This window comes from Drosophila guanche, unplaced genomic scaffold, assembly GCF_900245975.1.
Source record: "Drosophila guanche unplaced genomic scaffold, DGUA_6, whole genome shotgun sequence".
Classification (NCBI taxonomy): Eukaryota; Metazoa; Arthropoda; class Insecta; order Diptera; family Drosophilidae; genus Drosophila; species Drosophila guanche.
In genome coordinates this window covers 5,114,858-5,140,736 of record NW_022995743.1, presented here as the reverse complement: position 1 = coordinate 5,140,736, position 25,879 = coordinate 5,114,858, and the positions used below count along the sequence as shown (strand labels likewise).

General features: G+C 48.2%; 6 protein-coding genes across 6 annotated transcripts; 3 read left to right on the top strand and 3 right to left on the bottom strand.

Moving 5' to 3' along the window:
* The first annotated feature begins 30 nt into the window (after positions 1 to 30).
* On the top strand, positions 31 to 859 carry LOC117592416 (bromodomain-containing protein 2). Its single transcript, XM_034286157.1, has one exon. It carries the CDS (start codon positions 134 to 136, stop codon positions 857 to 859), a length of 726 nt encoding a protein of 241 aa, XP_034142048.1. The 5' UTR covers positions 31 to 133.
* A 1-nt stretch (position 860) lies between these two features.
* Positions 861 to 3,385, bottom strand: LOC117592633. The gene is made up of 2 exons (XM_034286575.1): positions 1,157 to 3,385; positions 861 to 1,101 (listed from the first exon to the last, which is right to left on the bottom strand). Exons 1-2 carry the CDS (start codon positions 3,326 to 3,328, stop codon positions 880 to 882), a joined length of 2,394 nt encoding a protein of 797 aa, XP_034142466.1. The 5' UTR covers positions 3,329 to 3,385; the 3' UTR covers positions 861 to 879.
* Positions 3,386 to 8,218: 4,833 nt separating this feature from the next.
* On the top strand, positions 8,219 to 9,221 carry LOC117581703. Its single transcript, XM_034269085.1, has one exon. It carries the CDS (start codon positions 8,298 to 8,300, stop codon positions 9,204 to 9,206), a length of 909 nt encoding a protein of 302 aa, XP_034124976.1. The 5' UTR covers positions 8,219 to 8,297; the 3' UTR covers positions 9,207 to 9,221.
* An 8,020-nt stretch (positions 9,222 to 17,241) lies between these two features.
* Positions 17,242 to 18,543, top strand: LOC117580745 (proteasome subunit beta type-5). Its single transcript, XM_034267434.1, has 2 exons — positions 17,242 to 17,413; positions 17,463 to 18,543. Exons 1-2 carry the CDS (start codon positions 17,264 to 17,266, stop codon positions 18,264 to 18,266), a joined length of 954 nt encoding a protein of 317 aa, XP_034123325.1. The 5' UTR covers positions 17,242 to 17,263; the 3' UTR covers positions 18,267 to 18,543.
* A 2,683-nt stretch (positions 18,544 to 21,226) lies between these two features.
* Positions 21,227 to 22,772, bottom strand: LOC117584930 (odorant receptor 65a-like). Its single transcript, XM_034274090.1, has 5 exons — positions 22,579 to 22,772; positions 22,346 to 22,517; positions 21,766 to 22,286; positions 21,345 to 21,708; positions 21,227 to 21,280 (listed from the first exon to the last, which is right to left on the bottom strand). The coding sequence occupies exons 1-5, from the start codon at positions 22,728 to 22,730 to the stop codon at positions 21,227 to 21,229; spliced, it is 1,263 nt and encodes a 420-aa protein (XP_034129981.1). The 5' UTR covers positions 22,731 to 22,772.
* Positions 22,773 to 23,161: 389 nt separating this feature from the next.
* On the bottom strand, positions 23,162 to 24,657 carry LOC117592392 (odorant receptor 65a-like). The gene is made up of 5 exons (XM_034286108.1): positions 24,506 to 24,657; positions 24,279 to 24,450; positions 23,700 to 24,220; positions 23,268 to 23,631; positions 23,162 to 23,215 (listed from the first exon to the last, which is right to left on the bottom strand). The coding sequence occupies exons 1-5, from the start codon at positions 24,655 to 24,657 to the stop codon at positions 23,162 to 23,164; spliced, it is 1,263 nt and encodes a 420-aa protein (XP_034141999.1).
* Between the last annotated feature and the right edge of the window lie 1,222 nt (positions 24,658 to 25,879).

Below are 25,879 nucleotides of genomic sequence, written 5' to 3'. Positions count from 1 at the left end.
TGAACTAGTTTCGGCAGTCAGAGCAACCCTGCGACTCATTTCACCGCCGCAGCGCTGCCAACTCATTCGATTTTCGTGTGAAAAGCGTGACGTGTGTTTTGTCTAAATAAATATTTCAATTCTTATTGCTTTCATGGCTGAGTACAACCGCGATCGCCACCGCAGGCGTAATCGCCGCCACAATAGCGAGATCTTCCAGGGGGCCAAAGCTTGCAAGGCCATCATCAGAAAGCTGTTCTCCAGCGAATACAAGCCACTGGCTTGGGTATTCTACGACCCGATAGAAGCTGCATTTTTGGGTCTGCACGACTACCATACAATTGTCCAGAAGCCCATGCATCTAAGATACATCAGGAATCGCCTCAACAAGGGAGACTATACAAATGCTGAAGACTTTGAGCGGGACGTGCGACAGATATTCAACAACACGTATCTGTACACGCCGCCCAACCATGTGTGCCACCAAATGGCCAAGAAACTGGAGGGCATCTTTGACAAAATGTTTTTGGAGATATCGGCCACCCTAAAGAGCGACACCACAAGCGCGTATGCCATGAGTCCGTTCACTGAGAGCGCGGAGGGAATGCGCGAAGCGATTCCTAACTCACTCACGCCACTGGAGGCAGAGTGGAAGAGTGAGGATGACAAGCGTCCGTGGAGTAAGAAGGCTAACAAGAAACTGGCCAAAAGGCTTCGGAAACTCAGGGGAGAAGTCTTGCTGCGGGTCATGCACATAATCAAGTACATGGAGAAGCTGCCGATAGTCAAGCGGGAGCTGAACTTCGATATGGCCGCACTGCAGAGCGTCACGAAGCGGACCATTGTCAGCTACTTGTCCGAGATGGGAGGATATACATAGGTTCCGGCGAAAATAAAGATTTATTTGTTTGTTTTTGCCAAATGTCTGCGGTCCTTGTACTCTCCATTCCACACTTTGGCCCGCTCTATATCCTGGTGATTGGAGGCCATGTACGCGTAGAAGGTCTTCCGCGGCGGTCCGCCCGGATTGAGATAGTTCCCCATGGCATACCAGCAGGCGGTCATCTGATCCAAGTGCGCATTATTCAGTCGCGTGTAGTAAGCGGTCTTCACACGTTCCGCCTGCAGGTGGGATTTGGATGAGTAAATGTCTAGTGGCTGCGCATCGCATTGTTACCTCTGCCATGGCCGGTTTGTGGTATGCATAATTCTGCTGCGATTCGGGAGTGTGCATCAGCCCCATCCTGTCCGGATTGGGTGGATCGTTCTGCAGCTTTGTCACCGTCTCGAAGACCTTCAGCGACTCCTTGAGGTTGTCTTGCAGCTCCCGCTGCGAGTAGGCCTTGCCGTAGCGACGTTTGATCCACTGCCGCAGCACGGGTATCTTGTGGGCATCCGGCAGGGTGGCCAACACAAAGCGATGGCTCTTGCGCAGCTCCTTCATGCCATCGGCCAGCAGGCGATCCATGAGCTCATTATCATCCGGATCAAAGTATTCCATGTCGTAGTGCAGCACCTCGGGTCTGAGCGAGTGCTCGGATGGCGGACGTTCGTTGCGAACCATTTCGGCCCGCTTGATGGCCGCCTTCTTGGTCCAAACGGCTTTGGCGCAGCGCACCACAGCATTCACGATGTCCGCCTTGTGATCCACGTGACTGCGACTGCTGTGATTGCTCGACTCGTCAAAGGATTCTGTGGTGTCGGATGAACAATCAAAGGGAGCCTGCTCTGGCAGCAGCTCTTTGTGTGGCTCTAGCAATGGGCACGAGTCGCCAATTATTTCATCGTTCTGCGACTTTTCGAGCGCCTTCACTATCGACTTTGTCACGATTTTGGCCAGGTCGTAGGGCTTTGGCTGGCCCGACTGCAGCACTCGATGGTACCGGAAATAGTACGGTCTGTGGGCATCAGGTGCCCGGAAGAAGCTTTTCCTGGTGTGCTTGACGGCACTGTGGTAATCGCAGCCATCCGAATTCACGGGCTTGGCCTGGGCCTTGACCTTGTTCCCATCCAAGAGAAACGTGATGCGAGACTTGCGCGTCTCCGTGTGACCCTCGCACTCGTCCAACTCGATCGGCGACCTTTGCTCCGGTTCCATGTTGAAGTCGATTTTGTCCATGTGCAGGCCACCGCCCAACAGCCTGGAAGGTGTCTCTTTCAGCTCTTCGGGCTCGCTAATGAGTCCGCCGCCGCTCAACCTTCTGCCCGTGAATCCCTCCGTGGTGGTGACGGTGTGCGCCAGGCCGCAGTGCTCGCCCACCAGTGCCCTGCCCATCTGCTGGCCAGGCTCGGGCCAGCTTATCTTCACCAGCGCCTCCTGGCAGACCACACAGCTGTGATCCCTGAGGGCCAGCACCTTCACCTGATCCGTGTGCATGGCCTGGCGCAGCCGCTCCAGCGAAGCTTCGATGTCGTACTCCAGCTGATCGATGATGCGCTTCCGCCGCATCCTGCTGTGCGGCTGGCTGGGGTCCAGCATCTCCAGGCAACGGTCACGCGCCTTCACCGTGAGCTCATCCTTCAGCTGCTGTGCCTGGGCGAGCATCGCCTGATGGTGCATGCACAGGTTCGGCTCATCGTCGAACATCTTCTGCCGCTTGGCCGACTCGTAGGCCAACTTCGACTCTCCCTTCAGCTCAAAGTACTTGTCGATGGTCTCATCCAGGGTGCGCTTCACAATCCGCTTCACCGGATCCAGTTTATAGAGGGAAAACCACGGTGGATCGCGGGATTTTCCATAGTTGGGCGCACAATCCTTAGCCCAAAAGGGGAAATTAACCACAAAATTGGCTTCTCCCTTGCAGAGGAAGTTCGTGGGCTTGACCACAGGCCGTCGCATACGCTGCTTGTACGGGTTTCTGGTTGATTTCTTGGTGGCGTGCGGCTGGGAGGTGGCTGGTGCAATGGCGCAGCTGCTGATTGGATGATTGTGCTGCACATGCGGCACATTCCAGCGACTCAGCTGCGGCGGTGGCAGGATCCGATCCAACTCCTTCAGCGTCGGCAGCAGATCAATCTTGGCTATGGCGATCATGAGCAGCTTCTCGTTGATGCTGTATACTCCATTCTTTTGGCATGTCTTGTAGTATCCCTCGAGGATGAAGAAGAGAAAGGCCAGATCGTTGCCCCGACTGAGCTGCACCATGGTGTGGATCTTCCGCTTGCCAATCAGCGGATGTATGCCGAGCATTTTCAGGCACTCCTCCACCCGGAAGCTGGTGCCCTGCTCAAAGTCATCCAGCAGTCCGGAGGATATGCCAGCAACGGCCTTTAGCTGATAGTCGGAGATGCCAGTGTACCACTTGGTCAGGTCGAGCTTCTCGAAGAAATCGCCCAAATCGTTGCTCATTTCTACGCGAATAAATTTCTCTCTCACATTCAATTTAAGTCTAATGAAAATCTAACGAATAATGACTGATATTTTAACTGAAAACTGATGAATACTTGATCGGTACAACAACAAAATGTACTTGTGGGGAAGGTTGTTTGTATAGCTTTGTAAATATCGTCCATTGAATTCACATTCACTTTAATCTTGTGTGTTGAATGTTGAAAAAATTCTGTTTGTTGGGTGCCCAAAATTTCAGACATTTTGTGTCCAATGTCAGCGCTGGTTCCAGACGATTTTGAAAACTGTGTTCCGTGTGACTCGTACTTTGGTGTCCCATCCAAGATGCATCGCCGTTGGTGCCACGGATGCCCGGCAGGCAGTTGCCATGAGTCCTCCCACTCCTGGTGCTGCCAGTGTGCTGCCCAGTGGAAGGCCATGCAGATGGCCCAGCGAATCGAGGAGTGTGTGCCTGGCCTCAATGGCTTCTGTTTGCGGTGCAACCGGGAGATTGTGGATGCCCACCAGTATCCTCCATGCGGCTGCCAGGGGGAACTCGAGATGCAGGACGAGGAGATCAGTCAGACGAGCAGGTGTCGGAGAACAAGGAATAGGCAAAGGAACTGTCAATGCTGCCAATGTCAGGACTGCAGCATCCAGACAGACATCTCCTACGACACATGCCTATGTTCCGTGGACTCGTGCACACAAACGCCCGAGGCCGAGACCGAGACCGAGCAGGAGAAGGAGGATGAGGAGGAGGAGCCTGGATACGTGACCGTTACTAACGTATTTGAGGAGGAGGCGGCGCTGATACACCGCACAGGCGAAACGGAGTACGTGCTGACCGTTCGTCAATCGGTGACAAAATTCCCAAACGATGGTTCCAAGCCGATGGTGGAAACGACGGAGATCAACAAGCGGATGTCCGTTACGCAGTTTGGCGATATTTCCGAAGTGGCCACAGAGACCCGGCAATCGGTGGCCGATTTTAATGATGTAACAGAAACTGTCGAAAAGGTTACCCACACTTTTCAAAGTGATCCCAGGCACGAGACAAAGGACCCACAAAGTGATCAAAGACACGAAACGAAGGGCGCTAAATATGATCGAAAGCACGAGTCAAAGGATGCTGAAAGTGATCCCAGACACGAGCCAAATGGTCAAGTAATTGATCGAAGAAACCAATCAAATGACGCTAAAAGTGATGCGAGATACGAATCGAAGGCCGCTAAAAGTGATTGGAAACCCGAGTCAAAGGACCGTCAGGGTGTTCGAGGACACCAGCCAAAGGGTCAAGTATCGTCAAGCGAGCCAAGGCTCGAGTCAAAGGAGGCTAAAAATGATGGAAGCCACGAATCGAAGGCCGCTAAAAGTGATCGGAAACGCGAGTCACAGGATCGCGGACTGACAAGCGAGCGAAAAAACGAGTCAAAGAACCCTCGAAGTGAACGAAAACAAGAGGAAAAGGATCTCATAGCGACTGGTGATCGAAGAACCGAGTCAAAGAACGCTCACAGTGATCAGATAACATCGGGGCAACGATCGCTAGGACCAAAAACCGCAGCTGATCAAAAAAACTTGCCGGTGAAACGTCTAGAGTCAGGCGATAAAATACTGCCACTAGAGGAGTCACCATCACATCAAAGTGAAAGACAATCAACTGGATCAAACCGACTCCAAAGCGACAACCGAGAAGATCTTGAAAATATGCGATCGGGAATGCCACTGGGGAGATCTATTTCCGCATTAGAACCCATTTCCAGTAGGCAATATTTCGAATCGGAGCCAAGTGTCCTTGTGTACAGGGAGACTGTGGAGACGGTGCAACACTTACCCATTGAGTCGGAAGTCGTCCAAAGTGCAGGCTTGAGAGAAGAGATTTCCAAATTCAGTACGTTACACCCCTCGGAGTACCAGAGTAATATAACCTCGGAAGCAGGCAGCCGCAAGAGTAATGTACCTTCGGGAGGGAATGTGACTCCGGGTTTTGCGGGCAAGTTAATCCGAAGTGACGTACATTCGTATTGGCCTGGAGGAAGTACTGACCCAGACAACGATAGTTTGGGTGCTATGTCCGTGCTGCACATCAGGACAGTGCAAAGGTCAGAGACGGAAGAAACAGTGCCCGACACTGAGGGCAAAGAGAAGGCACTCGAGGTGCTTGAAGTGAGAACCGATGAGATTAGAATTAGACCCCCAGAACCAGAACCAGAACCAGAGCCAGCGCCAGAGCCAAAGAAAATTAAGCGTCCAAGAACTGGTACAAAGAACACATACCCTTCAGACGATTTGATTCGACATATGGTGAAAAAAGGATACGACTGCGTCCCTTGCTGTGACTACAACTGCTGCTGCTGCTTCCGTGGGTGCTGCTGTGATTCGTCCTGCTACTCGAACTCCTACGGCTGCTGCATGAGTCCCTATTGTCCCTAGGAACCTCCTCTAGCTAAATACATCCGATAAATTCAATAGCCCAAAATAATATTAATATATAATCATCCGCTAGTTCCCTCAATAAATATGCCGCCCAACAAACAACAAAATCAACAAATTTGTGCCTTCGAATGGTTTTTGGCTTTGGCTTTTGGCTTATTCCTTTTCCATTTTGCATGTGGAAGTGCTGGTAAAATAATTTGCGGCCAATCTAACCACAGGATCGTTATTGATGCAGACGATTAGCAAAGTCCTTGACCAGGCGGCCACAGCACTCTACCAAATGAGATTTGGCTCTGAACTGCAGCTTATGGTATTCCGAATGCATTTCGTATATTGTTCGCTTGAGTGCGCCGGGCCAGGGCCAAAATGATAATTGCCATTTCAAATAGAATTATAATATTATGCTGGCCTCAATATCTGAGTCGGATTCATTGATCATTTCCAAGTCAAAGTCGTCAGTGAAGTTGTTGAAGGGAAGTCCTTGATTTCCATACTCGAACGTATCTGATTTCTGATTTCTGATTTCTGCAAGCAGGTAAATATTGTGTCTCTTGGACATTTCCTAGCTGTGTCAGCTTGGGGGGGGAAATTGAATATTTTATTTACGGATATTAAATGCCAAACTTCTTTGGCTACATTTGTGTCCCCCGCCCCAGAGCCCGCTGTCGTGCTTGAGAGTTTATCAACGAAATGTTTGCCATTTAATTTTTGTTGACCCTTCGATTGGGCCGGGTTGCGAATAATTTAGCCATTTGCGCCAAAGCAAACAACGCAAAATCTAGAGCCAACCCAAGCCAACGGATGTTCACTTTAGGCCACTAAAAGTTTTCTTTCTTTCTGTTATTTTTTGTTGTTGTTACCTCAACCTCTGCTTACCACTGCCGCCTGTGCCTTGGGGCGGCAGTCATTTTATTTCGTTTCATGTTTTATTCACCACTTCCGGCGGAAATAGACATAGACGAGATGGTGTGTGTGTGTGTGTGGATGAACCAGAGACGAGATTGGATGGATGGATACTCGGATGGTTGGTCGCTTGGTTATGTTTGATTTTTGGATGCTGCGAGCAGAGTAGGACACAAGCATTTGTTTTGCTCCACTAAGTAGATACGCTTTTCGCAAACAAATCCCACATAAATGCTCAATTTATAACGGACCGGAAGTTAAACTTAATCAAGCGAACTTTCTGGCTTATTGTTTAGTTTTTCCTCCTCCCACCACCACACACACACTCTTTCCGTATTTACTTAACATATTTTATTGCAAATACTTTGCTCTGTCTCTCTGTCTGTCTGTCTGCCAGTCTGTATGATGATGATGGGCTCGGTGTCCGCTCCGCTTTTGCCGGTGGGATTACATGGGGATTTTGTGTGCTGTGCCCAAATACTCGTACACTCCGACTCGACTCGCATTTCCATTTCGGCATCAACTCGATTCACAGTCACAATCCCTCGGTGCTTTTCCACTTGCTCTCGACCACTTTTGTGCATTTATTTATTGGCTTGATTGTTGTCCTTTTCGTTACGTTTCATTCCATATTTCGTTTGATAAATCTCCAGCATGAAACATGAATGGTTTTAGGATTTGTGTGTGTCTGTCCACCCCCTCCCTGAATAGTTAAAGAGTTTTAGTGGGCATCGGGCTGGAAAGGCCTTACATTGTGGGGATTTGCATTCCAGGGCACCAGAACTGTTTTGAAGTGAAGCAAAGTCTACCTTTGGTTGGTATCCCTTTGACATCTGACGTTTGTCAGAGAATTCTTTTTGAATTCCAACTTTGTGTCATTCTAGTTGCATTCATATTTTGTGGGTGCTTTTAGCTCTTTGCAATTAAATTATCCCTTCAATTATCGCTGCACAAATTGCAGTGAACCGCAAACAATTGTCAAGCAATTAAATTGATTTCAATTCAGTTTTTGGACACGCCTGCCAATGCTCGTTGGCATGCTGCATATTTACTTGAATGTGTCTGGTGGCATGTCGTCTCCTAGGGTTGCCTATTGTCTGTGTGCGTGCCCTTCAGATGAGGGCCAAACGCACACCCACTCACTTGCAAGACAAAACAAACAAAGGAAGAGAAGGCTGGGCAGGGCAGGGCAGGGCAGGGCAGGGCGAATCGACGCGTTTCGCATTTGCTAATGCACTCCGATAATTGCATGATGTGCCGCACACATCACATCAGTGATGATGTTTGGTTGTGCATCAATGTCTGCAAAACTCCTGCGGGCTGTCACCGGAAGATGCCGGTGTGCCAGATCCCCGGTCCCACGTGGAGTCGATTCTCCTCCATGTTTGCGCAATTAGAGCTCATTGTTGCGTTCAATGTGCGAAATTTGATTTGTCAAAGTTTATGAAATGCAAACAAACAATAGATCCAGAGGGGGCTTACCTAATTGCATCGCCACGTTGCCATGTCGTGTCTGTGGGTGAGGTTTCCCCTTGAATTCCGAGCAGCCTTTGACTAACGCGTCATCTGGGAAATGGAACTCAGACTCGTGTGTGATATGTTTCGGCTAACATCTAGGAAAGTTTGATCCAAATTCAACAATGGAAACATGAGGGCCTGCCCGAAGATGAGACTCGACCTTCCACTGATGCTCTCCAGTAAATTTCTCTGCAATCGGTCACCGCATAATGGCCGGCAGCGGAGAGCGATGCTCCGTTTGCTGTGGACACAGACCCCGCTTGGTGCCCGTCACACTTTCCTGACTCCAAGACCAGATCTGCAGGGCAGCACCGAGACGAGTCGCCTCAATATACAGTTGGAAGTTGTGCGAAGTGTGGACAGGCCTAGTGGGGTGTCGCTGCCGGCCATGATCTACTTCCACAGTCCGTGGAGCTTGCTGACCAGCAAGCTGAGCCTGCTCAAGCTCAAGCTGCTGTGGGACTGGCGCTTCTCGGAGGAGCAGTTCCTGGAGAACTCGCAGCATGCGGCGCTCATCATCACCGACTTCATACGCCGCCAGCGGTCCCGCAATGTCGAGAGATGTTCCACGCCCATGGGCTACAAGCAGATCTGTTACGACCTCATAGACGGCGCCCACGACTGGCGGCTGCACATGATGCGCTTCGAGCGGCACCACATCTATCGTACCATCCCGCTGAGGGTGCAACTCCTGCGGCACTACGGCCACAAGTTTGCCTTCATAGACGTTGTCTACGTGGCCCTGCGTCGCAGCAACGACTTTACATCGCCCCAGGATCTCGACGAGGTGCAGCATCTGATGGGGATGCATGGGAATAGTTCGCCACTGACTGTGGAGCATCCGCTCATCTTTGCCGAGATATTCGTCCGCTATCGGCGGGACTACTCCACCAGACCCACTCCCATGGGCAATGTGCGGGAGAACAGTCGCTGCATGGGCCAGTGGCTGGTGTCCACCTACAAGATTTTGCAGTTCGATCTCCTCGACCAACATTCGCAGTTCGATATTCCAGAGACACTATATCTTGCCACTCAATAAAACTGTTTGCAGCGAGAAAAGCTTTGCTTTAAGTTGCTCAAAGGGGTCCCCCTGAAGCTCTGATGAAGACGCTGTCATAATCTGCAACGATAATGAGGCTGGTAAGGCTCAGGGGGCAGTAAGGTCTGCTGTTTCCCTTTTCTACCTTTTGCACTCCTTCATGTGCAGTCCTTTGGGGGGAGTCCTGCTGCTGCTCCTTGTCTTTGTTTAGTTTGCAACTCATGAATATCTAATGCGAGTGGCAGTCGGAGAAAACTGCTGTGCATGCTGATAACCCCGTGCGCAGATATTGAAATATTTCTCACTCAAAATGTGATCATAATTCAACCAATTAAGAGGGTTTCCCCTTGCTGGCGTAAGATTCATGTTGCCACTAATGCCGCAATCACAATTTGTCAACTGGTTGCCTCCAGCGATTCCCTGCCGCTGTGCCGCTTATCGGAACACGTTCTTCCATGTGCAGCCTGTCAATAAGTTGAATTTAGTATGCGCGTGAGTCCAAGTCCAAGTCCAAGTCTACAGATTGCAGACCATCTTGGACGTGAACTTTTGTGGGTGCTTGTGTTACTCCTGCCACTGCCACTGCCACTGCCGCCTTCGTCTTGCATTTAAATTTAAAGCGTGCAAGTTTATGCTTTTAATTTTCCGCTCAATAAAATCCGGTGGCTTTCGCCTGCACAAATTACACTGTTGGGAGCCATTGCCCATTGCCAGTTGCCAGTTGCCCATTGCCTTCCACCGCTTACCCTCATTACGATGCAATAATGAATTTCAGCAACATTTGCTGCAAGGTTATTGTCCCTTAATCAAAAAGGCAGTGGTGCCACGGGAACTGCTTGGGGGGTTTGCCTTTTGATAATCGTGAAATAAATCCCCCGTTGAGGGAGCATAACATTTTCACTTTTAATATAAATTACAAAGGCTTTTCTTCCACGAAAAGTACGCATCCCTATCGATAGTCTATTGCTATGTTCTTATGAGAAAACGTTTCCCTTTGAGTGATAGTTTTCTTTAGTTTGGAATTCAACAACAATTACTGCGGCGCGTGTTTGCTTGCAGACTTGGAATTATTTTCGAAATTGCCCTGTCACGTAAGCAGCGAAAACAAAGGCGGCACCACCCGTAGCCCCCCTCCGGCTCCTGCCAGAAAGCCATAGTTAAAAGTTTCATGACACAAACAAAACCCAACTAACAAGGATGTGAGAACAGCCCGGATGGCTGAGGCAACGAAGTTAAGACACACTCTCCGAAGGGGGAGCACACAATTCTGGCTAGGGTATTGTCTGGTGTGTTGGAGGAGATTCCTTTGGCTTGTCCTGGCACCTCGTACTTCAGCTCCAGCAAAGCACTTGCTGCAATGACAATTTTGTTTTCGACTCGACATTGCGGGACACTGACCGCCGCTGTAATGGCCAACAAAACAAATGACGCCGCCATTGACAGGACACACTCATGGGTGTAGAGCCATGAGCGCTGCCACATGGAAGAAGGAAGAAGGAGGAAGGATTCGCATGCCGATGACAATGACTTTTTAAATTGTTTCACAAAAGTGTCAGTTTTGGTCAGAAAGTTTTACTAGCGTCACACCAGCTGCTCCTCCAAATAGATGATGGGCAAAGCATTCTTTTACAGAGAAAGTGCAATGCCACTTGATGATGATCATTAACATCATCATTAACATCAGCAGCAGCAGCCACAGGCATCACGATAACACTGCGACGTTACGTGATAATGAGTATGAACAGGCGAAATCAGACTTTATGACTTCATTTGAGTCCCTCTCCATTAGCAACTGGCTGGCAGGCTGCCAGTGCACACACCGCGACGCCAGCATCCGCGAGGCTTCTCAAATTGCAGGTGTGGCAACCACACCGCTGACTCTGCGACTCCAACTCCAGCATTGACTGGTGCCGTGTGTCGTGTGTCAGTTAATGTGTGTCCTCCTCGGCAACAGTGCATTTGATGCTGCCGCCATCTGGGCAACGTGGAGACACCATCGACATCCTTGCAGACACAATTAAAAAGTCATTCGCTGGCTTTGATAGCGCCATTTGGCTGGTGGATAACTCTCCCATAGGAAGGTTAACTTTTGCACATAGTTGAGAGACCTTATCCCTGGCATCTTTTACACACAAGACTCTCTGTATGCATATCTTATCTGTAGGGCAACAAACACACATTTTTCTTCTTGTTTGCTGAAAATTTTGCCGGAAACTAATTTCCCAAGTCGTCATCATGCGAGGCAACTCAACTCAATTTGAATTGATAAAGTGCATTTGAATGCCAGAAGTAAACAATTTGGAATGCAAATTGGGGAAAGCATGTGAGTGCAGAACGACAGCGAGGGTTGCTCCATCCAGAGAGCATTTCAATCACATATGCAAATTTATGCGAGGGGACAGCACAGGAGATTTTGTGGCAGTTTTTTTGAGTTTCCCATCGAATAAAAGACTTAGGCACTCCCCATTGACAATTTCCTAAAAGAAAAGTTACACCCACGGTGAGAACTCTATAATTACACCCCGCTGACGTCATCTTCTTTATGCAATGGACCATCCATAAGGGAATCCCACACGCAACTCCCACCCATCCCGCTCTCCCGCTCAGCCATCAATGCGTATGCAGAAAACTTTTGCCGCCCTTCGTTCGGGGATAAGTATGGAAAATATTTAAAAGAAAAGTTTCGACTTGGAAAAACACTCGAACAGCTGGAGCAGGAACTGTAACAGCAGCAGGAGGACGAGGACGAGGACAAGGAACTGGCGCCAGACTCTGGGGTAAATAATTTTCAATTTTCTCGTTAAAAACATTGCAAACATTTCAGTGTGTGGCTTTTTTGTTGTTGTTGTTTTTTTTTTATATTTTTATTAGAAGAAAAAGAAGAAGTGCGAGTGCATTTCAAAAACTGCAACGTTTTGAAACAATTTTTAATGAGCACCTCAGCGGTGGGGGCTGAGGGAAGAAAATTATTTTACTTCTCCCCACAGTGGCTGATGAAAAATTACTTTCATTTTAATTAGGAACTGCCTCAAAGAGCAAAGTACGAGGAAGAGCTAGCAGAAGAGTGCAAAAAGACGAAAAATTAAATTAAAAACACTTTCGTGCATTTAAGCAAATAAAGAGAGCGAACACACACACCTACACACCTACACACACACGAGCACGCACACCCTCGCATAGTGGAAAAGCTGGGGGCACAGCATGCATGCGGTGGCATTTTTTTCCCTTTTCTCCTTTTTTTTTTTTGTTGTGCACCGTGTACGTGTACGTGCCGAGCGGAGTTTTATTTTTTAATTAAGCTGTTTACATTTAGTCGTAATGTCCTTGTCGCGTCCCTTTATAGAGCGTAGGATGTGTGTATATATGGGGCTGGCGAATGGGGCTGGGCGCGGCAGCGTAGGTGCCAAGAGTAGTTTGTTTTCTCCGACTAAGAAAAACGCTTGCCGCACCTTTGTGGGTCAAGTGAGCAGCCGGGCTCTTGCAGCTGTCGGCGCTACAATTAAAAATGTGCAAACTTGCATTATTAAAAAGAATTCCACGACACTTCGTGGCCAAGCTTGGTCCAACCACAGCCTGGCCCCACCCCGCTCGAGCCTTCCCCCTTGGCGCAGACAATAAAGCAAAATGGTGGCAAGAAAGAATATGAGTCCTGTGCTAGCTTTTCTGTAACATTTTAGGGCCAAATTAATGGCACACCACTTTTGGAGCGCACAAAGGGAATGGACAGCCATGCCAGTTTTAATAAATTCCGCAGCACAATTTGATTAATTGGTAGACATGAGAGCAGTAAACATCGACCTAATTTGAGCGTTAAATGCTTCGCATCCTTTGGCAAAAACGCAGAGTAATTTAATAGCAACATTCTCAGAGAAAAACACACAATTAATTCAAGGAGGGAAAAGTCAATTAATTGCAACGTTTTTGGTTCATTAATGCAATTGGAATATTTTTGCAGGGATGCCTATAGGGCCGCACACACACACAAATCAATTAATTAAAATGTTTTTTCCTGCTCTCTGTGTGTGTGTGTGTGTGTGTGTGTGTGTGTTTTCTTTTTTTCCGCTCTGTTTGCTTGCTTACAACGTTTCTGCGAGGTAATTGGCCACAGGTGCGACAGTTGGTGGTAATTGATACAAAAAATATAACCACTGCAATGCCAAAACATGTTTATCAACGTGATATTTCACGCATCACTTGGGCATCGTATCGGATGCGCACAGTACCCCAGAGCACTCCAGCTTCCCACTTTTGTATGCTAGAAGCTTCTGATTAGTGCCGCATGGCTCGGACTCTCGCTCCTCATCAGCGATGAACAAAGGCCCGGGCCATGTGGCCGAAACAAATTCACTCGCGCTTTGTGCAGCAAATTGGCAAAAAGCCTTGGCCAAGCAAAATGCCGGCAGCGGCCACGTTACGCCTGCAACAGTAGAAGCCAGCAGCAGGGTTGGGGCATACGGCAGTGGGGCAGCAGTCAGACACATTAGCAGTTTCACTGGTCATTACGACTTTTTGTGTTGTTTGCAATGTTACTCATCGCTGCCCTCAGTCTCTTGTTTGGGGCGCGTGCCTGGTGCGTCTCTTGTCGTGTTTGGCCAACAATCAAAGCACATTTCCCATTGTTTGCTGTCCAATGCCAATGCGGCATCACGTCCCGCAACGTTCCGTTTCAGCTGTTAATCCTCTCAACTTTTCCTGCCTCTCACACTGAACCTTCGATTTGGGTCTGGGTAATTCCATGGTCAACGGAAGACCATTTATGCTCTACGTCAAGTTCAAGAAAATTAACCAGGCGGTGGTCCAGTCGAAGCTACCCGCTGGATTGGGCACTAAGTTCAATTCTTATGCCAGAGCTCTCCTCCCACTCGAAGACGATGTGTCAAAACCACTATTCGCCTTTGTTTTACGAGTGTCTTGTAACTGACAATAGCTCTTTCTTCTTTTTTTTGCCACACAGATACGAGTGTATTGATCATCAAAATTGACGAGAACTGGTCCCAAAGTGTGTTGGCCATAAAATGCTCCACGAAGCAGAAGGGCGGCGGCCGACAGGAAGGCGGGAAAACTAATTAGACGGATATCAAATACGGATTAATGGCTTTCCAAGTGCCATAAAATCGAAGGCGCAACAATTAGCCGGGGTACCTAAACTCGTATGTGAGGAGATGTGCCGTCGGCCATGGAATGCGAGCGAATATGTTGTGTCAACCATTAAAACCGAATCGGAGACTAGACCCATCTAGTGGGTGGAGGTGTCCTTCCCTGAGAGAAAGTCGCAGCTTGCAATGCAAAGTAAAGTCGTTAAAATCCTACAAAAAGTTGTTCCTGATGCAGAACTTTGCTCCTAAATCTGAAGATGGATAACTTTTCTTTTATGACTGTACTTTGCTGCCGGGGGGAGTTGAATTACTTTCCATTTAAAGAAAGAATTTTAATCTGGCCTATAAATAAGCAGCCATTACATTAGACCCACATTCTCATGTATTGGCAGCAGCATCCCGCCCCTGCCCGCCCGCATATATCTCTGTGTGTCTTTTGACGGACAAAGTTTTTAATCTAATGCATCATCATCGTAAAAATATCAGAATTTGTTGGCTGTGAAAATAGTTGGAGTTGCCATTGCCATTCCCCCCTTCCCCCCCCCCCCCCCTGCTTGTGTTTGACTTTGATTCTTGAGGATTTGCCAGCGTCGTGGAGTGGCTGTCAGCGGCAACAACAACTTGACCCCATAGGCAAGTCGGGCGCAGAAAAGTTTCTCAGTTTTTCGTTCAGCAGCCTAAACTTTGAACTTTATTAGAGCCCAGGTCGAGGTCCAGTGGTGTGTCCCCTGTCTGGCAGCAAGACAAGCAAATCCGTTTTGCGGGCCTTTTTCAATTAAAATTAATTAAATGCAGCGCGCGCGCGCGGTCGCAAATGTCAAAACAGTTTTCGTGGAGACACGGCACCGTCAATTAGGTGCCCTGTCAAAATTCCGCGTACGGATTTGAGAGGTCTGCGCCGGGTTCGAGACAGACAGATGATGAACTGCGATGAAGCTCGATCCACGACGTGGTGCATGACCAAAGTTTGCCCCAATGCCGTCTTGGGCTGCTCCTTGGTCCGCCTTAAGCAGAGCTTAAAACTTGTCTTTGCAACAGAAAAAGTTGGGAGCAGACAATAAGCAGTAAAACAACGGATTTGAAACGGATTTTAAAACAATAATACCGAGCCGGCACAAGTGAATAAAACGCAAGTGGAATAAAATATTCCTTCAAATGGAAGCTTAGGAAACTTTTGCAGCACCCGAAACATTTCCAGATTGGGGTACCTACCATTCTACAGCATGTTTACAAAATGGTTTAGTTTTTATGTTTATTATTTCATTGCTGTCGCAGCTTTAAGCATCCTTTGTGTAACCGTGTTGTAAGCAGAACCCCCTGATTATGTCTCCAAATTAAATTTAATCACCCCCAGCCCCCACTCAACAAGCTCAAGTTTGTGCCGGTGCCGGTGCCGGTGCCGTTGCAGTGTGCCCAAAAAACTCTTACTCGCCGCCCTTGACTGGGCGTCATCTTAGTCATTAAAACAGGTTCACGCTAAGCTCTCAAGTAATTTTCCCCGCCACTACACTGGAGGACAGCGAGCCAGCCAGCCAGCCAGCCAGCCAGACCAAGCGAGCGTGGATGCTGCTTTAGTTGCCCTCTAATAAACTGGCAACGGACATTTTTAACAAGTTGTTGCCAGAGAGCACAGCACTCAGACTGGGCTGTAATTAACGCAGGACAGATGATGGAAGAGAGCAGCTGCTGGAGGAGCATTCCCATCCCATCCCATCCCATTCCCATTCCACGAGTCTCAGCTAAACGAGATTTTGCATATCAGATTGCTGCTCCCGACTCCAGTTTGGAGCCTGCCTTGTGATTTAATAATCAGCGCAGGAAGCACAAACTATCCCAGCACCAACAACTATACTAATAAAGGGGCACTTTTGGTAGCATTGAAATTCGGAATACTCTTTCTATGACTGCAATGAGATGTGGCAGGGAATGGGGCTACCATTCATAGCAGAAGTTAAGCTTCATTCAGTGCTCTGTTCTGCTGGTGCAGCCGATGGGAAGGGTATCCCTTCTGGGAGTGTTTTACTCAAATGAATGGCTCTCTCTCCCTCTCTTGCTGCTGTTATTAAAAGGGCAGCGAATAGAAAAGTGCAGGCGCGAATGGAGGCGCGTGCAAATGCGAGGCTGAGCTGCGATGGCAGTGGCAGTGGCAGTGGCATGGTGCAACCGACCGATGGGGCTGTGGCAACCCCGAAGGCCACTTGCAGCTGGCAATTTGCATAAATTTAGATCAGTGACACATGGCAGCGGCCGAGAGATGAGAATAGGGAGCCGGGAGCCGGGAGCAGGGAGAGAAAGAAAGCATTGCAAGTACTTTGTAAAGGTATCCATCGAGATCCCCCACCAACGACCTGGGGACTCAAACAGTTTAGCAAACATTTCCAATTGGCGTTTAATTAGCGGCTAATCCGCTTGCCACAGCCATGGCGTAGGCGTGTCCCTGCCTGCCCCATGCCCCCATGCCCCCATGCACCTTTCTCTTTCTTTCTTCATTCCGCTTTTGGGTTGATTTGCGTGCACCTCCACAGGTGCCAATGCCGTTGCCATTGCCATTACCGCTGCTCTGATGCTGGGGACGGAGATGAAGCTCTGGACTCTGGTAAAAGTCCAATTAAAATGTCGTGTATCTCGCTGTGGTGGCGCCACGCTGCAGTTCAACCGGACACCGCTTGGGCAGTCCAATGCCAATGCCTCCGCTTCGCCGTGTGAAATGGTAATATGATTGGAATTGCAACTGCTGATTGCTCATTAGAGCGGAACATTCAGTGGCCTCGGCATAGATGAGGATGTGCATAAGATGGGATTGAAAACGGAATAGACCCTGACACTAACTAGCTACAATTTCTAGAAACCTTTGGAATATCTTTTGGGTTTTAAAACTTTTAAAATCATTTCAATTTACTTATTTTCACAGATTTTTAGTCAGTTTGCCCAAAATTTTCGTCTACATTTTATTCCTTATCCATGGCCCTAGAAAGTATATGCGGCGTCAGTCGCTGGCCCTTCATGCGGCGCTTCGATCATGTCCAGACCGAGTGGCAGCTGGAGCAGCTGCGCGATGGCACCAGCAACTTTGAAAATCCCTACGCCCTGATGGCACCACCTTTCGAAAATGTAAGCCATCCAATCTGCAAGTTCTGTCCCTATATGTACATCCCTCCAGCCAGCGTTGAATCTATGCAAAATTGTGGACCATTGTGGCATTCAAATGGACTTTGCGCATGGGACAACCACCTTGGGTTTCAAGTACCAGGGCGGAGTGGTGCTCTGTGCGGACTCGAGAGCCACTTCGGGACAGTACATCGGCTCGCAGACGATGAAGAAGATCGTCGAGCTGAACGACTACATGTTGGGCACACTGGCGGGAGGGGCGGCCGACTGTGTCTACTGGGATCGAGTGCTCGCGCGGGATTGCCGGCTGCACGAACTGCGCTTCAAGCGTCGGATGTCCGTGGATGCAGCGGCGCGGATGATTGTCAACATATCCGCAGAGTACAAGGGCATGGGCCTGGTCATGGGCATGATGCTGGCCGGCTACGACGATGAGGGACCAAAGCTCATCTACGTGGACTCGGAGGGGGTGCGCTGCCACGGCAATGTTTTCTCCGTGGGCAGCGGCTCGCCCTATGCCCTGGGCGTGCTCGACACGGGACACCGCTATATGATGACCGACCAGGAGGCCTACGATCTGGCCAGGCGTGCCATCTACCATGCCACCAGCAAGGACGCCTACTCGGGTGGCATTGTCCGGCTGTACCACATCAATGCCCAAGGCTGGCGGAACATCTCCAACACGGACTGCTCGGAGCTCCACGATGTCTACTGCAAGGACGATAACTCGTGCGACAGTGCATGCACTTCGGGTGGCTGTCACAACGAACTTCCCTGTTCGAGTGGTTCACAGCGGCCAAAAGTGCTGCCAGAGAATGATGTCCTTGCGCAGGTGGCAGCCGTCACCCAGGAGTGAAACTAATGCTAAATTTGCACGTGTCTGAGAGCTTTTTGAGCGCTTGATTAGAATTGTGTGTGCCACAAATGGTCGGGTCCACGGATCTGTGTGCTCTGTTCTCCGTTTCCCGTTTCATGGAGTGGAGTGTCGCGGCAGGTTGTGGATGCTGTCCCCGTGCTGGCCCATTTTTCTCCTAATTTTATGGCCTCATTCTCTCTGTCTCTCTGGCTGTACATAAGAGAAACTTTCGCTCGCTTAACCAACTTTTTCTATAAATCAAAATAATAACTTCTAAGCTCCGAATGACTTCCCCTAAATGGGCGTTCCACACACACACAGATGAGAGAGAGAGAGAGAGAGTGAGTGAGCGAGTGAACGAAATGTTGCACTTTGTGTCTTTTGGTTGTCATCAACAAATGTTGCAGATGCTGAAAGCAGAAGGACTCTACTGTACCATCCGGCAGAGGCGACACCGCAGACATTAGCAGGCGAATGAGGGGACGCTGCGGTGGGGTTGGGTTCGGGTAAGTGGAAGGCTTGGTCATGCCTCCCCCCTTGGACGGAAGCCTGTTAAGGCGCTCTCAGCATGCGATAAATTTAATAAATTACAAACCAAATCCGCAAATTTGTGAAATTCCGAAATATAAAACCAAAGAGGCGCCAAATGACTCCGAAAGAGGAGGTTGCTTGGTGCAGAGAGAGCGACGGGGGATGGCAACATTTGCACGGCGTTTGGGGAGCAAGTGAGTGTCACCAACTGCTGCAGCACGTGTGTGTGTGCAGCAGAAGGAGCAGTGGACCACCACATGCAAAAGGATGAGCAGGAGCATACGCAGAAGACGGAACAGCAGTCGGGCGGGACAGAAGGCGTTTTGTGGGCAAAAGTTTTACTGTAAATTGCTTTTAATCTAATGAACGTTGCCAGCAGCATAGTGAGGCACAGGCAAGGGGTGGAGGATGATAGTGCGGGTAAGGTAACCCCAAAGGCACCGACAGTCATTTTTCCTCTGTGGTGTCATTAGAAAATTACTTAAAGCCGAAGCCAAAGTCGTGCGCCGACAGTCGGCATGCCGAGAACTGTGCGAATGCTCGGAGAGCATTTCTAGAGCCATTCACCATGCGGATTGGTAGTAGCTGCAGACGGTAGCCACCGATTACAGGGGCTCAAAAGGTAGAAAAAAGCGGTCTATGGCAGCGAAACATCTAGGGGAAATGCTCTATAATTGAGTGAATTTGTATACCACTGTTCTACATTTTTCATTCCATTTGAGGGCTTTCATTTCTCTCTGCTCCATTAGTCTCTAGATATTTGCATAAAATAATGCCACAACAATGTGCATAAAATGTATGTAAAACAGCATCAACATCGCTCCTGTCGTTGCAACATCAATGGCATATTAATTGCGGCTATCATTTTCTACTAAATTAGCTAGTTAAATGGAAATGCATGTAATATGCCCAGACATCAAACCATGATACCTCCGCCATTCCCCCTACTCAAATGAGAAACCCTCCACCTAAGCAGCTAATGTGCGATAGCAAAACAGGGAGAAAACTATAATTTAAATTAATTTGTAAAACAACAAGTGCAGCAACAACAACAACAAGCTATTACAGCACCTGCAACATTGATGCACAGTGAGAAAAATCTGTCAAAAAACGTGCAAAAAAAAAGTTAAGAAATGCGCAAGACACAAATGAGAAAAGAAAATTGTTAAAATGAAATACCTAATGATCTCGATTATCACATTTGAAACCTCTTCCCCCTACTCTTTTTTTCAGTGCACTACAGCGATTGTTGGCGCTGTTTCTACGTGTGTTTCTGTTGCCATTCCACTTTTGTCAACGAGCTCGATGAAATTTCACACTTTGTCGTTAAAAGCGCGCCGCTGCAGCCAAAGGTAGGCCCAGAGAGTGGTGGAGGGAGACTGGAGTACGCGATGCATGCGGCATGGGGCATGGGGCAGGGCCATTAACTGTCGAGGCATAAGGATGAAAATATGCAAATGGATTTTGCCAGGCGAATCGAACGCGCGAGAGGCAAGCGAGCCGAGACCAGAGAGGTGCAACGCTCGTAAGAGTCTGGCAGAGAGTGTTTGACAAGCAAGCGTGACTGTTGCGGCGGGAGCGTCAAGGAGATGCAACTGCTGTTGTTGCATGTACCATTCGTATAGTCGCAGTATGTATGCAGATGATGATGATGATGTTGCTGCTGCTGCTGCTGCTTCTCCGGCTGTCACCGGCACGGTGCGGCAGCAACACTTGGCCAAGGCATCGCTCATGACAGAAGAAACGACAGTGGCAGGGGCTGGCAAGCCCAGGGACACACTTGGCCACGGCACCGCCCATTGAGAGGCATGCTTATGAGACAACGAGCGGATGTGGCAGCAGTATTGCCTGCTCTGGCATTTTCATTAACAGAGAGTCGCGGCAATGTGGCAGCAGAAAGATGACAACGGCAACAAGCGGCAGCAGAAACAAATGCAAATGCAGCAGACACACACAGCAAACATCAGCAGCAGAAGCCGTATTAGGAGCAACGGCAACACCAACGTGCCACGAGTAACATCTTCTCCGGCAGGCGGCAGGCGGCAGCCAGTGGAGTTTCAGCGTCAAATGCACTTCCAATTTATCAGCTCTGGGCCTCAGCCACTGCCTGCAACATGAGCAACATGAACTGCCGCCGTGTGTTTCCCCATTCATTGCCCCATCTTTGGCGGCTGTTGCACATTAGACGCAAATATACGGAAATTTGTGTGCGACTAACAAAAAGCAATTATGGCAATCGGTTAACAAAAGCTGGTTAATTACAGTATGGCAACCCGAACCGTCAGAGCTGTGAAAAAGCACCTGAACGAGGCCTTTGCGGGGTGGGGAGAGAGTGGAGCTTAATATGGGAATCGATTAACTACAAGAGAACTGCAACTTGCACGTAAAGTCAAGTGCAGCTAAATACATGTCATCAAATCTAGTCTAATCTAATCCAAAGTATTCAACAAAAGCGTGAGGATTCCATAGCACTGGTTGAGTATCTGAAAGAATAGTTAGGAGGCAGAAAGTGCTAACATTCAAATGGTCAAACTAGGTCAAACTCACTGCCTTATAGTTGGCCATATTGAAGGTGGGAAAGGGTATGGCTCTCATTATGAGTGGTTTCTGTGCACGCATAATTATGAAGCGAATATTAAAATAGATTCCCTTGGAGCCAACGCTGGGGTTATACGCCTCGTAGGCAGCCTCTGCCACCTCAATCGACTGCTGCGACATCATATCCCCGAATTTTGTCCACATCGAAAGGTGACCCAAGGCCAGAAACATCAAAAGTATAAACTCGGCAGCCACTTTGGGGTCATGCCTGGCCATCATAGCCTCAAAGACAGAGAGGGAGACCAGCAAAAAGTTGACAATCATTTGCATGATCAAGGGTGCGTGGAATACCTCATTGCATCGATCAACCAGACTGAAATATTGAACATTGTAGTGGAAATGAAGCTTTAGTTGTTGCACACATTCGTACCGGATTATCTTTTGATGAAATGTGACCAGACGGCGGGTCTCACTTCGGAGGAGATCCTCGTCACCGTTGCAGAGCTGCTGGAGATGCCGAAGCTCAACACACAGGACCCTCAGGGCAACCGTGAGCTGAGAATAAATGGACACGGAGAGGCATTCGGTGCAGGTGAGCCACGTGAGGAAGTATAAAATGTCGAAACATTGTGATAAGTAGATGAGAATGTGTATTCTCGGATGCCTCGATGGATCCTGCAAGTGGAACGGGTACGAAGCATGGAACGGCAGGTCCTGCTGTGTCCATAAAGGTGTGGAAATCAAAAGGACGATAAAGACGAACATTGAAACCATCCAAATCATCTGCATTCCCATTATAATCAGGTAGTGCAAACGATTTGCAGATCTCACTCCTGCAGCAGCTGGACCCGTTCTCTCCCAACGATAGCACTCCTCCAGGCCATCGATTACCTCGTCCACCATATCAGCACAAAGGAGGAAATAAATCAACTTGAAATATATAAAAAACGACTGTAAAGAAAGAGCCATAAAGGGTTGCTTATAAAGAAACAAAATCTATCCACTCTAACCGCTATTATAAATGCGAGATCTCGTCCCAGCTCTACGGCATTGTCCAGAGATTCGAATACGGCGTACAATATTGAACAGAAGAATATTGTGCCCTTAATGAAAAGAAATAGATTCCAGGTCCTGCGGCCACTGATGCTGCTTTCCCTGGAGTTTGGGTAGTATCCCATTGCTCTGTAAACCGAATCTAGTTATTATATGTACTTCCAACTCCAAAATTCTATTTTAAACCGACTTCAGCGGTTCTCTGTCTAGGTATGGCACTGTGTGCGCGGGACACTGCTCCGGACGCTTATAAATATACATGAATCTGACATACGGTGTCAGGAAACTCCTCCACTTATCTCTCAGACCAAGTCCGACCCGTTCACTAGGCAGTTCTAACATCTTCGAGCGCGTATTTGCATCACTCGTACTAGGTGTGCAGAATGAATGAGCCAAGAAAAGGGCTTTGTCGAGTATTTAAGCGGCAAGATGCGTCATGTTGTAATGTTCCCTCTGGCAATCGATTGGCGAGAATTGGCCAGCTGTTTCTAAGGGCCTGGGAAAAAAGGTCTTTGCAAATACAATTATTATCGTATTCAAATACGTACATTTTACGTAGCTTCTCCCTGGTGATTGATATAATGAGCCACGTGCTAAACCACTCACACTTATATTTGTGTGTGTTTTAGATGGAAAGGTGTAACAGCAGGCCAGGGGTACGTTCAATATGAGAATCGGTCCATTACAAGTGAATTCAAAATGGATGTAAAGCCAAGTGCAAAGTGCCTCTAAAAGTGCGTTAATTTAACATCAGCTCTAGGATTGTGTTGAATCTATTCCATAGTATTCAGCAAAAGCGTGAGGATTCCATAGCACTGGTTGAGTATCTAAAGGGATATGAATTAAGGTAGTTTTACACAGCATCTCCACCAAACTCACGGCCATGTAGTTTATCATATTGAAGGCCGGAAAGGGGCTTGCTCTCATAATTAGGGGCTCTTGAGCTCTCAGAATGACAAGACGGATATCCTTATGGCTCCCCTTGGACCCAACATTCGGGTCATACGCTGCGTAGGCTGCCTCTGCCAATTCTAGCGACTCTTGCGACATCATATCACCGAATTTCGACCACATCGAAAGGTGCCCCAAGGCCAGTATCATCAGAACCATAAACTGACCTGCCACTTTGGGGTCATGCCTGGCCATCATTGCCTCAAAGACTGACAGGGAGACCAGCAAAAAGTTGACAATCATTTGCATGATCAAGGGTGCGTGGAATACCTCATTGCATCGATCAACCAGACTGAAATATTGAACAAATATTCAAAAAAAAAAGAAGACAACTACTTCACACGCTTAACAGAACCGTACCTAATTATTTTCTGATGAAACGTGACCAGACGGGTGATCTCTCTGCGTAGGAGATCCTGGTCGCCATTGCAGAGTTGCTGGAGATGCCGAAACTCAATACACAAGACATTGAGAGTAGCCGTGAGCTGAGAATAAATGGAGACGGACAATCCCTCGGTAGATACTAGCCACATGAGGAAGTACACACTGTCAATACATTGTGAAAAGTAGATAAGAATGTGTGTTTTTGGATGCCTCGATGGATCGTGCAAATGGAACGGGAACGAAGCATGGAAGGGCAGGTTCTGCTGTGTCCATAAAGGTGCCGAAAGCAAAAGAATGATAAATACGACCATGAAGACCATCCAAACCATTTGCAATCCCATAAACAGCAGAAAATGCAAACGTTTTACAGCTCTCGCTTCTGCAGCAGGTGGACCCTTTGTCTCACAACGATAGCACTCCTCAAGGCCATCGATTACCTCGTCCACCTCATCGGCGTACAGGAGGAAATATACCATCTTGAAGAGTATAAAAAATGTCTAAAAATGAATGCCGTTGAGGTGATGTGTATGTCATTAGAGAACTGTCCATTCGAACCGCTATTATAAATGCGAGATCCCGACCCAATTCCACAATGTCGTCCAAGGATTCGAAGAGGGCGTAACATATGGAACAGAAAAATATCGCCACTCTAGTCACAGCAATCAGATGCCAAGTGCTCCGACCAGGACGCCGTCTTTCCTCCGAGCTTGGATAGTATGCAAAGGCTCTATAAAGCGAATTTGGATATCATAAATGCTGCCGCAATTTGATTTTATACTGACTGTAGCTGTTGTCGACTCAAGTATGGCACTGAGTGCTCAGGACAGGCATCGTCACACCTATAAATCGTCGGGAGTTCGCGAAAACCCTTTATAAAATTGTTCCACGACTCGATGAGGCCAAGTCCACCCCGAACGCTAGGCTGTTCGAGCATTTCTAAGTACGACTAAACCTTACAATACAAACTGTTCAGAACGAATGAGCTTATGCAGGATTGTATGGAAGTCTTATACGATAAGGTCTGGTGGTAATGTTTCCGCTGGATTGGCGTGAATTTCACAGCTGCTCGGCTGCTTAGGGTCGGGGAATAAAAACTTGAAATGTGCTCTTTTCTATTATCGCAATTATGGGCGAATATTCCACTTAGAGCTTAGGAGTGAAGTGATTATCCAGCGCGGCTGCAGTGCCATGTGCAAATTTTCCTTCACTGCCTTGGACCGTTTCTGTTCTGGTCTGGCATTAAATGGCAAAGGTCTGTCCAGCTGTCCAGTAGTGTCATGTACTCTTACCTATGTGGGAGCTTAAGGTGATAAATCATTTATTCCGCATTAATTTCCATTCGAACTTTAAGGTTTGCCCTTAATCATCGCTTTAGAGCGATGACTTGATTTTAAGTTAATTTCTCAACCCGCTGCAGACAAAGAGACTCCCCCATTAAACCCCTACTTTTCTGCATCCACGTCGCTCAGTCCATTGAGAGATTTTCTTGACACTTGCATTTCATGTAGCTACAAGAGCTCATCGCAGGCATTTTTGTGCCAAGCCTTGCGATTTCAATGAATAATATTTTTTAATGGCTGCAACCAGGGGACGACCAAAGAGAGAGAGAGAGAGAGGAGGAGTCAGGGGGAGCGGAGGTACAAGATAGTCGCGTTGACAGCCAACATGGCAATGAGTGGGGCCTGGACGACAAGGACGAGTGTCCTGTGCTACGACGGCACTGAGCTCAGAGCCAAGTAAGCCGTACTCCCAATTCCCGTAGTCCATGTAGCATCATGGCCTCTCTCCGTGGCGCACTTCATTCATTTTCTTTTCAATTTCAATTCCCGTCAAGATTGCAGTAACTCCTCCTTCTCCTGTCTATCCAATCATCAGCGTCCTCATCTTTGCAATGGAGCTGCAGAGCGGAGAGTGGATCAACATCCACCCATCGTCCGGTAATGAAATTTTACCCATTGTTTCCCAGTTTGGCTTTGGCTATTTTCAGCTTTCTTTTTTGTTTGCAAACGATTCTGGAACTGACAATCTGTACGGATTTCTTTGGTAATTCTTGGGAAATTAATGAGCGATTTTTTCATATATATTTTACGGTCCCACGAATAGATCCGAGACGAGTCTGTAGAATTAGCTTTCCAGAACGGACCTTCGCGGAGGTA